The following is a 15146-nucleotide window of genomic DNA, read 5'->3' on the forward strand; positions in this document are numbered from 1 at the left end:
CCTGCGTGGGGGGAGGAGCCGGGCGGGGGCCGGACGGGCCGAGCCGGTGGCGCGCGTCTCTGCGCGGGGATGGCGCTGTGGCTGCCGCGCTCCCGGGGTCTCCGCGCGGGAGAGGGGCAGGAGCCGGACCCGCCCTGCGCGCCCCGCCCGCCGGACCCGCAGGTACGTTCTCCCCCCACTCCCGGGATCGGGCCCCGCGCTGGGCTCGCCCTGACTCCGGCTGCCCCGGTCCTAGGAGCACGAAGCCAAACCGCTCGGCCTGGCCCGCACTCGGGCAGCGCTTCCAGCGGGGGTCGCAGAGCTGGCAAAGCCCCATGGGCCTGCTGCGGGCCCGGCCCTGCCAGAGCTGTTCCCTGCTCAGCGTGGAGCCGTGGACCCCGCTCGGCTCCTCCAGCCCCAGCTCTGCCCGCATGGGGTGAGCCGAGCCCTGCGGCGCTCGCTAACCCATCCCCCATTGGATCCTGCACGGAGACCCGTTCCGGCTGCGGTTTGTCCCGTTCGCCCTCGTTGGCGGCGAGTGTGACGTGAAGCCCCTGATGGGAGCCAAGTGTGAAGTCTTTGCGGCGAAGTGATGCTGACACCCGTGGTTTGAACTGAACGAGGCCCAGTGTTTCCTACAGGGAGAGGTGGCCGTAGCTTGTGGTTACCCTCATGCCAGTGTGTGCCCCCCAGTCACTAAGCTAGCGCCGGGTGTGTCGGCAATCGCCAGGCCAGCACTTGAGTATCACGCTGCCTTTTCCCATTCTTCATCGCATGCTGGGTGTGACTGACAAAATGAAGTATGTGCAGCAGAATTGCCTAAAAACTTATTCAGTCACCGTTCTGTTGAAAAAGTCAATGTATAGATATATGGGGCTCCTTTTTGAGAGGTAACAGTCTGGGTTTGGAACAAGCAGGGACTGGAAATCCTAGAGAGGCTGCATAGTTAACTCCTTGGAATACTATATATCTCATTCCTTTCAAGACATTCTCTTCACCTTTGATTCTAGGGTAAGTTTGAGCAAGCAGCAACTTGTCCCCTTTCGTTGAAAGGAGATCTACCATGTTTCAAAGCCCAAAGTAAGCATGAGAAACTGCAGATTGCTATGTAGGAATTCATACACTTTTTTCTGGGTGTCTGTCTGAAGTGGGGTTTATATCTCCTAAAAATCCCTCCTATGTTTATGTGAGAACTAAGTAAAATAGGTTATTTTTCTACATATCTGTCCTTTGCACAAGGCGTTTTAAGCAAAGAATATTAATCTGTTGGGAATTTAACTCAAATTCCAGTTATGATCATAACTCAAAGTCCAGTTATGGTCAGACACTGTAAAAATGCCACTTTCTTATTACAGATTTATATGTATTTAGAGTTAATTTTGGTGTTTTGGCTATTGTTAGCTGGGCTGGTTCTGCAGTGCTAAGAGAGAGCCAGTTGGAACCTATTTTTGCCCAGACTTCATCATAAAAATTGTTTTCTACAGTTTGGTTGGAGCAGCTTTGTTACTGCTGATACATGATCCCTGAGTTTGCAAGTCTGGGAGTTATTAAAATGTATTTTATGTGTAAACTGAGCTAATTTAATGTGGAAACCATTGAAGTAAACCATTGAAGTAAATATCCAACTGTATAATATCAATTTTAGTCACTGTTCAGAATTTAACCTCATTTTTCACAACTTTGCCATCTCATAATTCTGTTCTGCAACTAACCTTATCAGTTTGCATGTGCTATCTAAATTCTCTCAATTTTTCCAAATAAACAAATCTGATTCCCTCCACCACCCCCCATACAGATATATGGTCATGGGATTGAATTGGCTTGCCAAAAACAAAAGGAGTTTGTGAAGAGCTCTGTGGAATGCAAATGGAATTTAGCAGAAGCCCAGCAGAAACTTGGTAGTTTAGCACTGCATAACTCTGAGTCCCTGGATCAGGAACATGCCAAAGCACAGACTGATGCTTCAGAATTGAGACAGAGGGAGGAAGAATGGAGACAGAAAGAAGAGGCGCTAATACAGAGGGAAACACAAAATCTGTGGAACACAGATTCTGTTAGCAAGGATGTATTTAATAAGGTATGAACCATATCAACATGCATAAAAGCAGGTAAAAATAAGGGATAGAACTGTTAGGTAAATCAAGTTATTTATATGGCACTTGTCACTGGAATATTGTGAGTATCGTTTGTATCCAGAACAGTCCATATGACAAGATTAAGTGCTGAATGAATATCCTTTCATTTATTTTATTAAAATCCACCCAAAAGTAGGTCCTGCACTGATATCAAAAAATAAGAAATGTTTTTGTACTGCTAGCAGGGATCTTAGATTACATTGATCCAAAACAGCAGTTGTCTCCAAATGATAGTTAGCATCAAATCCTACCTTCTTCATATTAATACTTTGATATTAAACTTACAAATACTAAGGGGAAAAAAAGTTAGGCATTTCTCGAGTTTTAAAGACTCAGTGCCTTGCTATCTGCCGTGTTAAATACTTTGGTATATGACAGTGCTATTCCAAGCAATAATTCAGGACCAGATGTTAGAAGGAGTCATTTTTTTAACCCTGGTGTTAATTGTCAAAAAGCCCAGTTTCCCAGACACCACCTCATCTATGTTAAATTAAGTATATGCATCAGTGTGTTTGCAGGTTTTTGGGCCTACAACTAGAAGCATTACTTTTTAAATGGAAATTCGATAAAATGGTGTTCCCATAATGACATAGTTTAAAATAGCATGGAAAAGGATTCTGTGATTAAGCTCTCTCCCTTTTCCCCCTCCCAGAGTTTTATTAATCAAAAGAAAAGAAAAGAAATAGAAGATGAAGACAAATCCAAATCATTCATGCAGAAACATGAACAAAAAATTAGACATTTTGGTAAGTACCTCTCTTTTCCAGCTTTTTGTAGTTTTAGCTTTATGCATTGTGTTTAGATAGGTTCTATTGTTTTTTAAAATGGACACTTAGAAATGAAGCATCTGGCTAGCAGAATCCAGCTTCAGGTTTCTGGTCTATCGGGGTTTGGGATTTTCTTTGATAGTCATAACAAAATAGTCCTTTCCAAGTAAGAGGCTGCATGCTGCAGAAGTTTATTGAATCCTACAGTCAATAATGCTTTTTAGATAAACACTATTTTAGCGCTCAGCATAACTGAAGTCCTTGCGAAAGAGAGGCTTCTGTCTACTTTATCTGACACTTCATGAAAAGTGATACTAGAACAGTGATATTGTAAATTCTGAAGTGTTTTTCTTTTAAAGGGAAGCATTTTTTTCCTCAATGCTTATCAAAAGTGTATCCTTCCATAGAAATGGCAGCTAAGTAGCTAAATTCTAATATTTTAGTTCAGATATTAGAATCTCTTGTAGACTTCAGCTGTGTTTGCTGGTTGAACACAAAGCACCTACAGGTCCAATAAAATTTCGGCTTTGGGGGAAAAAGACTTTAAAAAATACTGTTGAGAGCACTACGCTTTTGTTGCAAACAAACAAAAGATGGAAGGAGCACCACTGCTTGGACGGAAGATGATTTCTCTTCCACAGTAAAACTACTTTGTTGCAGCTGGGGCATCAGAGGTTCTGTTATGCTCCTCCTAACCTCTTTTAGAATCCTTTCTGTGACTAGCTCTAGTGCAGGGATGGGCAAACTTTTTGGACCAAGGGCCACATCTGGGTGGAGAAATTGTATGCAGGGCAGGGGGTTGGCGTGTGGGAGGGGGTGTGGTGTGCAGGAAGGGGCTCAGGGCAAGGGATTGGGGCAGAGGAGGAGTGCAGGGTGTATGAGTAGCCTGAGGGCAGGGGGTTAGGGTGCAGGAGGGGTGCGAACTGCGGGAGGGGGCTCAGGGCAGGGGTGCAGGAGGGGTGCAGACTGCAGGAGGGGGCTCAGAGCAGGGGGTTGGGGTGCAGGAGGGGTGCGGGGTGTATGAGGGGGCTCCCTGCATGCCTGCCCTGTCCCCGGCCCCGCGCCACACCAGGAAGCGCTGGGCCCCTGGGGAAGGAGGGGGCAGAGGGCTCTGCTTGCGTTTCCCTTGCTGCACCTCCAGGTACCTCCCCCAAAGCTCCCATTGGCCGTGGTTCCCCGTTCCTGGCCAATGGGAGCTGCGGGGGTGGTTCCTGGAGGCAAGGGCCCCGGGGCTGCAGGGAATGTTGGGCTGGCCGCTGCTGAGAGTCGCGCGGGGCCCTTGGCACCACGGGGGGCAATCCCGCTGGATCCAAAGCCCTGAGAGGCCGGATCCGGCCCGTGGGCCGTAGTTTGCCTGCCTTGGCTGCTGCTTGCAGCTTTCACCAAGCAAGAACATAGTGGGCAACTCTTGTTTGCTGCTTGGGGAAAGAGATAAGCAGCATTAGCAATGATGGCCTTATTTGCAGAATCAGAAAGAAAGAGCTGCATCAGCTTAAATTCTGCGGAAATTTATTAGTATTTCTCAAACCTCCTTACTGCCAGATCGTCTCCATGTACACGTGCTTCAGAGCGAACGCTATTTACTGGGCATTAAATGGATTTTTCAAGTCCTGTGTGTAAAGGTGTTAAGTATTTAATACACACCTTTGCCATGTAAGCCACAAGAGGAATAGTTTTAATACACATGATGGATTTACTACTGAAAATAACTTTTTAGTCAAATAACCATCTATTAATAGTAACCCAGGTGTAGAGTAGTTTATCCAAGTATATCAGACTATCCACTAGGTGTCACTTTAACTCTATAATTGAAATGTGATCAAAACCATTGCACACAAATGCCCTTTGTCATGTAGTGTTCTGAAATTTTGATGAATATCTTGAATGTGTCCCATTGTTCTGAGTCATTGATTGGCTCCTGTATGTGTAGGGGAATAGCTGTATTGGGGCTGTTGTATTACCTGTTGGAAATCATCCCATCCAACCAGGGATGGGGTTGAGTTGGCACTTGGTATGCCATACTGGCTTTTCTTTGTGATGGTATATTTTTAAAAACAAAAATGGTTTCTAGTCCTCTTAATTTCAAAACAAACCTTGCAAATGTGAAGTGATGCATGAGGCTGTCTCAGTATATGCCGACAGAAGTGATTGACCTGCCTCCATGTCACTGAAATAACTTTGAAGTCCAAGGATGACCACACAAGGAACAATGTTAACTGTTCCCCCACTAATCATTTTAGCAGAAATATCTGCTTACTGGCTTTCTGGGTGGAATGTAAAGTATCAAATCTGTGTTTAGACTGACTTCTGCTAGGACTCAAATACTTAATTGTTTTGTAATCTCATAATTTCTTAATATTGTGAATGAAATAAGGTAATTACATAAAACTTGGCGGACTTAATGAGAATTCTCTAAACTTTTTTTTTAGTATTCTGACTTCACTTATGGTTTTGGTTTTAAAGGTTTTTAATATAGCTTTTCCACTTTGTTTAGGACAGTCGCAAGCAATACAACTTGATGATTTCTCCGACTGGTTTATACCATTTTACACTTTGGTCTGTTTGTATTTGGCCTCTGCATTTTAACATCCTATCTATAAATCAGAGGTAGATTAATTACTTTGTCTAATAGTACCTTTTTCCACTTCTGACCTCAAATCTGGATTAGTCTCTTATAGTTGAGAAATTACCTACTGTGTAGTGTTATAGAATTGATCCCATACCAGGTAGCTCAGTTGCCTTGGACAGAAATTCATAAAACCTAATATTCCTTTATTGATGCTCTTATGTTCTAAAGAAAAGTTCTAAATAAATGAGAAATTTTAAATGCTAAACTCACTTTTAATTTTTAAGTATAGGAGACATCTAACATGCAGATACATCCAGAAATATTTTCCACAGTTCTCTCTATCAGGAGTTCTTAAACTTTTTTTTATCGTATGAAATTTTTAATATGGTTAGCCAGCTAGCTTTCTGCAGCCCACCAAGAAGTGTTCCACAGGTATCCAGTGGTCTAAGGCCTGTAGTTTGACAACTGATGCACTAGATAACATGGAATGCCCTGGTTTTCTAGTGTTGCAGAAGTTCGGTTAATGAGCCTCTTTTTGTCTCATATCTTTGGATCATGTTGAGTTTAGTTGAACTATGTGCATTATACAGGAAATTTATTTTGTTCTTTCTGTCTTAATTTTTTTGCTATATTGGTAGTTGAGAAGCTGAAGTACTGTAGCCACTGAAGAGATACAGAAGACACAGTGCAAGCTTCTCTAAACATCTAGCTTCAATCCTTTTATAGAGACCACATTTACAAGTGAAAGTGTCAGTCTTTAGTGGACTCTTAATCATGGCCTTTCTGTTGAAACTAGCAAAAAAGGTGCCAATCATTATTTTGGTCACATGTCAATTAGGAGTTGGAATGAGACTAGCTCACTTAGCCTTAGTCGTCTTCATTGAGTGGTAATGAATTTGTCATTATGCTATGTCTACGCTGGCACTTTTGGCAGTAAAACTTTTGTTTGTTGGGGTGTAAAAAAAAAAAAAAAACACACACACACCCTGACCAACAAAAGTTTCACCAATAAAAGCGCCGGTGGGACAGCACTATGCCGCCAACCTAGCTACTGCTGCTTGTTAGGGGTGGTTTAATTATGTTGGCAGGAGAGTGGCTATACGGGAGCCCTTACAGTGGTGCAGCTGCAGCAGTACAGCTATGCCGCTATAAGGTCTGCAGTGTAAACATAGCCTAAAACTCTATATCATATGGGGTCAGGTAATAACTATTTGATTTCCATTGCCATTCAAATACCATAAGCAATGTACTTTTATGGTAACACTTGGCTTTCTAATTCCTTTTCACCAGGCATGCTAAGCAGATGGGATGATAGCCAGAGATTTTTGTCTGACCATCCATACCTTGTATGTGAAGATACAGCTAAATATCTCCTCTTATGGTGTTTTCACCTAGAAGCAGAACAGGTATTAGGCAAATCTTAAATTGCTTTGAATCTGGGAGATGGTACACATTTTTCCTGCTAATGCTACAGAAGACTATCCACATAGATCACATTAAACAATTTATCTATTTCCTCCTCTCTTCTCCCTCCCCCCCCCCCCCCCCATGTTTCCAGTTATCTTACTGGAGGGAACCTCGATAATACCTTGCATTATGTCTGTTCTTCAGTAGTGCTGTCTCTTCTCTCCTCCTCCTCCCCCCCACTTCCCCGTGTGCATCTCCACTTTCAGTTTGATCTTGTAAGATATGAGAACTGGTGGTCATGAAAGTAAAACACATTTGAAATCTTAGTTACATGCTTACAGTCTCTCTAAAAATGTAACTTTGTAACTTCTGTTTCCAGAAAAGAGCTCTGATGGAACAAGTAGCACACCAAGCAGTTGTTATGCAGTTTATTATAGAAATGGCTAAAAGTTGTAATGTGGATCCCAGAGGCTGTTTTCGTCTATTTTTCCAAAGAGCAAAAGTAAGTCGTGATTTCATTTTAATGCTAGAGAAGCTCTTGCAGCATCTGAGAGGGATCAGTGTTCAAGAGCAGCTGAGATTTCTTCCTGACAGCTGCAAGCTAAATATGTGCTAAGGGAATAGCCCCAGGCTCTAGGGGAAAGGTTGAGTTGTTGGCAGCCTTTTGTGCAATAATGGTCAGTGTAACCATGAGGATGGAAGCTCTGTGAATTTTGTTGTGCTGGTAGGAGTGTCTAAAAGGGGAACAGAATGTAAAATCAATGTGTACTTCATTTATAATCCTACAATAAATGTTACATTCTTTCATGCACAAGTAATATAGAATGTTGAAAACTCTCTCCCATTTCCTCTAGTCCCGTACTCTCTGAAAGAGTAGAGTTCCTGCAGAATCAATATTTTCTACTCTAAAAACTAACTGTAGAAGAAGATATAGACACTGGACAGGAGGTGTCTCCATTGCACTGCTTAACCAGGGAGATAGGCTTCAGGACTAGATTAGCTTCTCAAGCAGCTGGGCTCATGGTGTGCCATGGAGACTTCACGCGCCTTCTTAAGGAAAGGGCACATTTTTATGCCTCTGTAATGATCCAGTATAGCCATCCAGGAGCAACAGTATCAGGCTCCAGAGAGCTATGACTAGAAGGCATTTTAAAATCTTGGGATGGGGGCAAAGAGAGGGCATTCCACAGGACCTATCCATTGCAGTCCCCATTTGCCCCCATCACCACGCTCCCAAATAAAAATGCTATTCCAGAAGAATTGCATGAGCAGTGTGGTCAGCAACTTTCTTCAGAAACTCTGATCCCAATTGAATAAACTAGCATCTGGTCCATCACAGTAGTTCAAAATTAATTTGTAATACATTTAATTAGAACTTAGTACAGAACTGCTTAATCATAGTTAAAAGTATTTTTGCTGAACAGTGTGTGCAGTTCACAGCTCCAAAGTGCTTCACAGATATTAAATGAAGTGTTCTAGAATACAAATGAAAGATGGAGTTCTTGAAATATGAATTGATGTTGGGGAACACACCCTAATGTTGTTGTAAGAATTCAAGAACTCCACATTTCATCATAAATTTGAAATCAGTGAAGTTTAACTGCAAAATCCACTTTTGTCTGAGTAAGTTTTAAATTGTACACGCTAGCAAAAAAGCCCATCTAAGCTGCTGATGTCAAGATTTAATTGTAAACAGGAGTTAGAGATGCTAAGCAGGCAAAGTGATTTCTAAGTCACAACTAATAAAAAAGCATATTTAAGGACTTGGTGTCACTGTTAGCTTGTTATCAAGGACTCCATTGTTTACCCTGACTTGGGTCAGTGTTTGTCACAGCCTTCCACTTAACAGCATTTTTGTATCACTCCAGTGCACCTCTGTACCCACTTCTGCAGTTTGTACTGTTCCTGGCTGGATTGCTGCAAATCAAAGGATGTCTTTAAAGTGCTCATAGGGGCTGAATTTGTGCACTGCTGTGAAAATTTAAAGTACTTAGTCTGACTGTTCATACTGGCAGATTCACTTGGGAGGGAGAGTGCCTTGTCAATTAATGGGGGCCCCGGCTTTAACTAGTGTTGACTTGCTTCTGAAAAGTCCAGTACTGAGTATCCCCTCTCCTTTCAGCTTCTGGGATGGGATGAGGAATGGCTTAAAATTAGGATCTATTCACCGCTCCTTAGATGCAAGAAAATAGCCTTTTATCATTATCCCAGCCAAAAATATTAAGAACACACTTCAAAAAAAAATCAAGAAACCTAGCTGATTTTTCATAAAGTTGCTACTGGTTTCTCCCCAAGACTTTCATCTAAAGTTTAGGGTGTTGTTGTTTTCCCTTTTCTGTGCTTCATTGTGTAGCTTTTTTCCCCCCAGTAATGTATATACTTATATAGCCAAAGTTTTACTTATAGTTTTGAGTTTAGGGCAATACTTAATTGACAACCTTTTCTTTCTACAGGCAGAAGAAGAAGGTTATTTTGAGGCTTTTAAAAATGAACTCGAAGCATTTAAATCAAGAGTGAAAATCTCTTCACAATCACAAAGTTTTCAGGCTATGTCAGTTCAGAATCCCATTGCTCATACTGGTCTCAGTTCCTTAGGCGTGTTGGAGTTTTTGCCACAGGTAGGTTTTTAATAAATCCATTTTCAGAAATCATGTAATTTGTTTTAGGGCCAGAGTCTGCCATCTTTGCTCATGTGAAGTACACCTCTACCCCGATATAACGCTGTCCTCGGGAGCCAAAAAATCTTACTGCATTATAGGTGAAACGGCATTATATCAAACTTGCTTTGATCTGCTGGAGTGCACAGCCCCTCCCCTCCACCACCCGGAGCACTGCTTTACCGCATTATATCCAAATTCATGTTCTATCGAGTCGCGTTATATCGGGGTAGAGGTGTAGTACCTTTTGATTTCAAATAGGACTACTTATGGAGTAAGGTACTAGCTGGGACTAAAGTTAAATATTCTGTATATAAACTATTTGCCCTCCACATAGATACTGAAAAAGCTACCTTTTTGTCTCCTAGACCCCAAATAGCATCCAAGTACAAATCCAAATGCACTTAACAACCTGATAATTCAACCCTAATGCATTAAATATTCATATACTTAACCTACTCGCAAGTAATTTTATCTGCCGCAAGTATGCTGGAGCAAACACTTATTATAAAACTGATTCTATAATTAAATTTTGAATGTTATATTATAGGAGGTGAAAATGAGTTTCCAGTAAAAATGAGCATAATGTTCTCAGTAATGGGAACCTACAAGTAATCAAACCTAAGAAAAATGCAGCCTGTGATAAGAGAATGAGAATTACAAAATACCTTTAATAAAACACTGAGGTTTCAGTGTAGGTGGTTTTGGATTACAAAACATGATTTAAATGTTAGTAATGGTGGTCTCACAGACATAAAAGAAACCGAAGGGTTTTTCCCCCTTGGGTAGTTGAATGAGGTCAAAATTAAGACATCCTTTTGATCAAGATATTTATTTACACAGGTTCACCTGCATCTGAGGTAACTTAGAATAGGATTACAGTTGTTCCTCGCTTAATGCTGTAGTTATGTTCCTGAAAAATGCTACTTTAAGCAAATCTAATTTCCCCATAAGAATTAATGTAAATGGAGGGTGTTAGGTTCCAGGGAAATGTTTTTCGCCAGACAAAACTCTCTCTCTCTCTCTCTCATATCTATAGACACACACACACACACACCCGTATAAGTTTTAAACAAACAATTTAATACTGTACACAGCAATGATGATTGTGAAGCTTGATTGAGGTGGTGGAGTCAGAGGGTGGGATATTTCCCAGGGAATGCCTTATGGCTAAATGATGAACTAGCACTCGGCTGAGCCCTCAAGGGTTCACACATTGTTAATGTAGCCTCACACTCTACAAGGCAGCAGGAATGGTGGGAGGGGAGACAGCATGGCAGAGACACACACTGTGTGTGAGAGAGAGACACATTGCCCTTTAAATACGCTGACCCCACTCTAAGTACACTGCCTTTTTAAGTAGATCAGCAAGTTGAGACAGCAGCTGCTGCCAGCAAGCTCCCTCCCTCATCCCGAGTCTTGTCATCCTGAGCCCTGTTGTGCCCCCACTGCTCTGTGGAGATGGGGGACACAAGTGGAGGAGGGGGACACCCTGACAGCGCCCCCCACTCCTCCCCGGCACAGCAAGCAGGAGGCTCCTGGGAGCAGCTCCAAGGCAGAGGGCAGGATCAGCACACCACGTTGTGGGGAGGGACAGCTGAACTGCCCGGCAATTGATAGCCTGCTGGGCGGCTGCCGCACAGGGAACTTAGGGGGAGCAGGGAGCTGATGGAGGGGGGCTGCCATCCACCCTAGTTCCAACCCCCTACCAGCTAGCTCCAAAGGGCTGCTCTTTCTGCAAGCAGTTGACAAAGCAGGCGGCTGCCAAACAACATTATAAGGGAGCATTGCGCAACTTTAAATGCGCATGTTCTCTAATTGATCAGCAATGAAACCATGTTAACCGGGACGATTTTAAGTGAGGAGTTACTGTATGTATATTTCTCTTTAGGCTCTCTTTCCATACAAGATGAATAAAAGCTTAGTACAGTCATAAGATTTCCTAAATTTCAAGGGGATACATTTTTTATAAGGTAAATTACCATTCCTATTAGTCACAGGCAAATCCTTATGCATTACATTGAAACTTGCCTCTTGAGTGTGAGATGCAGACAATTAAAGGGAGCTAGGCAACTGACCGTGAAAGCACAAGGTGCAAAATTAGAATCTCAGTATTTACTTGTGTAGAATTAATGTTGTTTTCTCCTGTTGCAGACTGCAGACTCTCTTCAAAGCTGCGTAAACACAGGTCTCTTTAATTTAAACTCATTGGTACACCGAGATGATGAGGAACCCAAAATGATGGACACAATATAGTACTGTTAAGACTGAGGCCAAGTACTTTTATTACAAAGAAAAGAATGTGGCTCTTTTCTTGACACTTACTTTTCTGGGTGCTGCACTTTATTTTTTGCGTTTGTTTTTTGGAAGGAGGGTAATCCAGAAACACATTTGTCATTTTGTTTGAAAATGTGCTGCTAGATTTTTGGTTCCCTTTTAGGAGAGGGGTTCTCATATGTTACGGAATGTGAAACTGGATGTTGTTTCTGCTACTTAAACTTACCTTTATTCTTAATTTTAGGAATCAAAGTATGACAAACAAATCTGCACAAATACAATGTTTACGAGAAATGGTTGATTCTAGTTGGAATCTGCTATAATCTTTTATTATGGACATGGACGTGTCTTGCTCTATGAATACTAAAGATCACAATTGTACTCATGCTATACTGCTGACATAGTAAGCGCTCAAATCCAATTTTATCATATTAATAGCAATAAATCAAAAGCTGATATCAACTTGGAGGCTCAGATTAAAGCAGTGTTTTTTTTTTTCCCCCTCTACTACAGGGATTAAAATGTTACTTTATGCTTTCAGACAAAGGACTTATTTCTGATTGTCAAGTTATGTACATTTTAGAGACAAAGTGTATAATTGCTTAGTGAGTTTTGAGCCACATTTCTAGCAGCATCGTCACTGAGAAGCCGATTCTTCTGTCTAACATTTAGTGTTAACTTAAAATATTACGGTTGCATTACAAAGGTCCAGTGTGAATACATATTTTGGGTGGGGGAGATTGAGGGTGGGGGAAACAACTTCAGGATAAGATTGTACTGCAGCCAGGCTCTCTCCTTCATACCAGTAACGAAGAAAGCCTGAGTGCCAAAGACTGACTGAATAGTATTGATTTATAATTCAGATTTGTTATGGTATTTCAGGCTTTCCTCAGTTTAAAAGGAAGAGTTCTGTTTCAATATCAGCTGAATGATTGATGCCAAGTGGTTAACTGCTGAGAGTAACAATATATAAGGTGGTGTCTTAAGAGCCCTCTGCTTTAGAGCTCTGCAAAGGTCAAACTCTTTAATATTTCCAGAATTTTGCCATAATGGTCTTTGCAATCCAAAACTGCTATTAAGCTTTCCTAATTGTGTTCAATAGTTTTTTCACCTGTGTACACAGCCTCTATGTATCTGGGCTTTTTCAGTGTAGGACTGACCCTCCCTGATACCAAAGTAGAAATGCCTAGATATTTTCTCATTTTACAGCGAAGCAGCAAAGTATTAGTTTGTATATACTTCTTGAGTCACATTCTCTACTGCTTACTAACCCCTTTGCATTGCTTAAGTGGCATAAAGGGGCTGGAAAGCAGCCAGATTTCCTCAGCCTACAGAATACGCAGGCTGGTGCAGAACTAGCATTGCTGGTCAGCTTCCTCTGCAATCCCTCTGTAGGCGGGTGCAGAGTGAAGGGAGCAAATTTGAAGAACTACTGTGATTTGGCTTTTCTTTGCTGGTGGATGGCCACAGGCAGTAGTTGTACCTTGGAGTGGCCCCTAGTCTGTTCTAAGGCATGCAGGGGCCAGTGTTGGCACAGAACTAGTGCTAGAAACGGAACTGCAACCACTTCTTCTCTGGTTCTCTTCTTCTCTCCCCCCCCCCCCCCCCCCCCCCCCCGGCCAGCATAATCTGGGCCTTTCTCTCCATGTTCTGTGAGGAGCAGGCCAGTCACATGCTTGGTTATAGAGAACCATAAAAGAAGAAATGCTCTTAAGTACTACAGAAGCCTTATGGATGGGAATTTAGGGGTGAGAACAGTAAAGCTTCAAAAACATTTGCTGGAACTTCATTGAAATGTCTGTCAGCTACTAGCATGAGGAGGCTGATCTGTGTTTCTGATATGGTTGAGATACAGAAACAATTTTAGTGGCACATTCTAATTTTAGGTCCCCAGTACACCAGGCTAAACACTTGTGATCCCTCTAGCAGTCCCTTACTGAGAGAAGATAACAGCTCTGAGTGGGCTCTAGCTAAAAGCTGCAGAGAACATAAGAGTATATTCTCCAATACTGTAAAACCTGTTGTAGCTGTGTAGTGTCAGTGGAATACAGTGAGGGAAAGATTGCAAAAGGGCATGTAATTTCTCTTATCACTAACTTGCCCCTCAGAATGACCACACAGTATGAGAAGTGACCTAGCTATGCACTAGTTCATCTCCTAAACACAGTTAATCCTGTATCCTACAGAAAGAAATGAAGTTCCATCTGCAGGTGCCTGTTGCTCTGGTATCTAAGCCCTGAGGTTGTTGCAGGCATGTGAAGGACAGAACACACTTCTGATAAAAACCTCAGGACCATCTGAGAAAGAGCAGCCAATATCCTGTTCTTATGGAAAGTGAAGAAATTTGTATTTAGGCTAGTGCAAAGGTGGGGAGAGCTGTTGCTTTTTGTCTGGAAATGGTCCAGAAACCCCAGTAATGCTGGTGTCAAATGGAAGTATAGAACAAATCCAGGTTTTGTATGGGAATGCTAAGGCAACTGTCCAAAGTCTCCAAGGAATATGTGTATGTCTAGAGGTGTCTCCAAGGACACAAAGGCTGGTGTCTGCAAAATTTTTGTCATCCTTTATTTTTTGTTTGTTTAGAAAAGGACCCAAACTGAACAGTATCTACCTCAATAGCTTTACACTTACAACAAATGAAAATCTTTCCAAATTCCTCAGATTCTTTTCTTGCAATGTGTCAGTACTGGTGGTGTTAATACTTTGGAGTAAAAACCCTACTGTAAAGTATTTTAACTATGCTGGTACTACTAGTAGATGACCTGTTTGTTGGATCAATACCAGAGAGGAGTGATGCCCTCAGCAGCATGCTCTGCTGCCAGTTATACCAGGTCCATAAAGTTTAACTATCTGGATGTGATGATTACATTGATTTCTGTACCTAGATCTTGCTGACCAGTTTCTGAAGAAGTGGGATTGAGGGAAATGAAATCAGCAGAGTCTGTAAAGCTGAAAAAATGGGTATGAGTTCCTTGTAAAGACTAGCAGTAGCTACAAAAATCTGGACTGCTTGGTATTTGAAAGAACCAAGCTTTCAGAGGGCTGTTGACCTCAGCCATCGAAGTCCAGTGTGGAATGGTAATGAGGCTGGTTCCTTACCACCAAAATATGCAATGTACTCATCTCTATTAATTTTATGGGAGAGACTATTACCCTACTGTTTTAATCTCTGCTCTATAACCTCATTAGTTGGGGATTAAAGTTACACTCTACCACACCAAATGTGGTTTTGTTTCCAGTGGGACTCTTCTAGGTACAACTAGGTAGTCAGAATTTTGTTCATGTTGTAACTTAGTGGAGTGAAATAGCAAAAAGGTCAGTTTTGTAACTTTAAATGTGGATAAATAAAGGCTTC

At 42.0% G+C, this 15146-nt stretch overlaps 1 protein-coding gene across 2 annotated transcripts in view; it reads left to right on the plus strand.

Annotated features, from left to right (window-relative positions):
• RCL1 (RNA terminal phosphate cyclase like 1) overlaps positions 1-15146 on the plus strand; it is a 109284-nt gene continuing 94138 nt past the window's right edge. Inside the window, exons 1-7 of one of the 2 annotated variants that reach the window (XM_054031986.1) lie at positions 10-162; positions 1775-2056; positions 2767-2860; positions 6741-6856; positions 7237-7359; positions 9311-9475; positions 11669-12259. In XM_054031986.1, the coding sequence (XP_053887961.1) occupies positions 70-162; positions 1775-2056; positions 2767-2860; positions 6741-6856; positions 7237-7359; positions 9311-9475; positions 11669-11770 (975 nt within the window). In that variant the 5' untranslated portion in view covers positions 10-69 and the 3' untranslated portion in view covers positions 11771-12259. Of the gene's footprint in view, positions 163-1774; positions 2057-2766; positions 2861-6740; positions 6857-7236; positions 7360-9310; positions 9476-11668; positions 12260-15146 lie in introns of those variants that run through there. The other variant, XM_054031987.1, reaches the window with a different exon arrangement.

Source organism: Malaclemys terrapin, chromosome 6 (assembly GCF_027887155.1).
Source record: "Malaclemys terrapin pileata isolate rMalTer1 chromosome 6, rMalTer1.hap1, whole genome shotgun sequence".
In the NCBI taxonomy this organism is placed as follows: domain Eukaryota; kingdom Metazoa; phylum Chordata; order Testudines; family Emydidae; genus Malaclemys; species Malaclemys terrapin.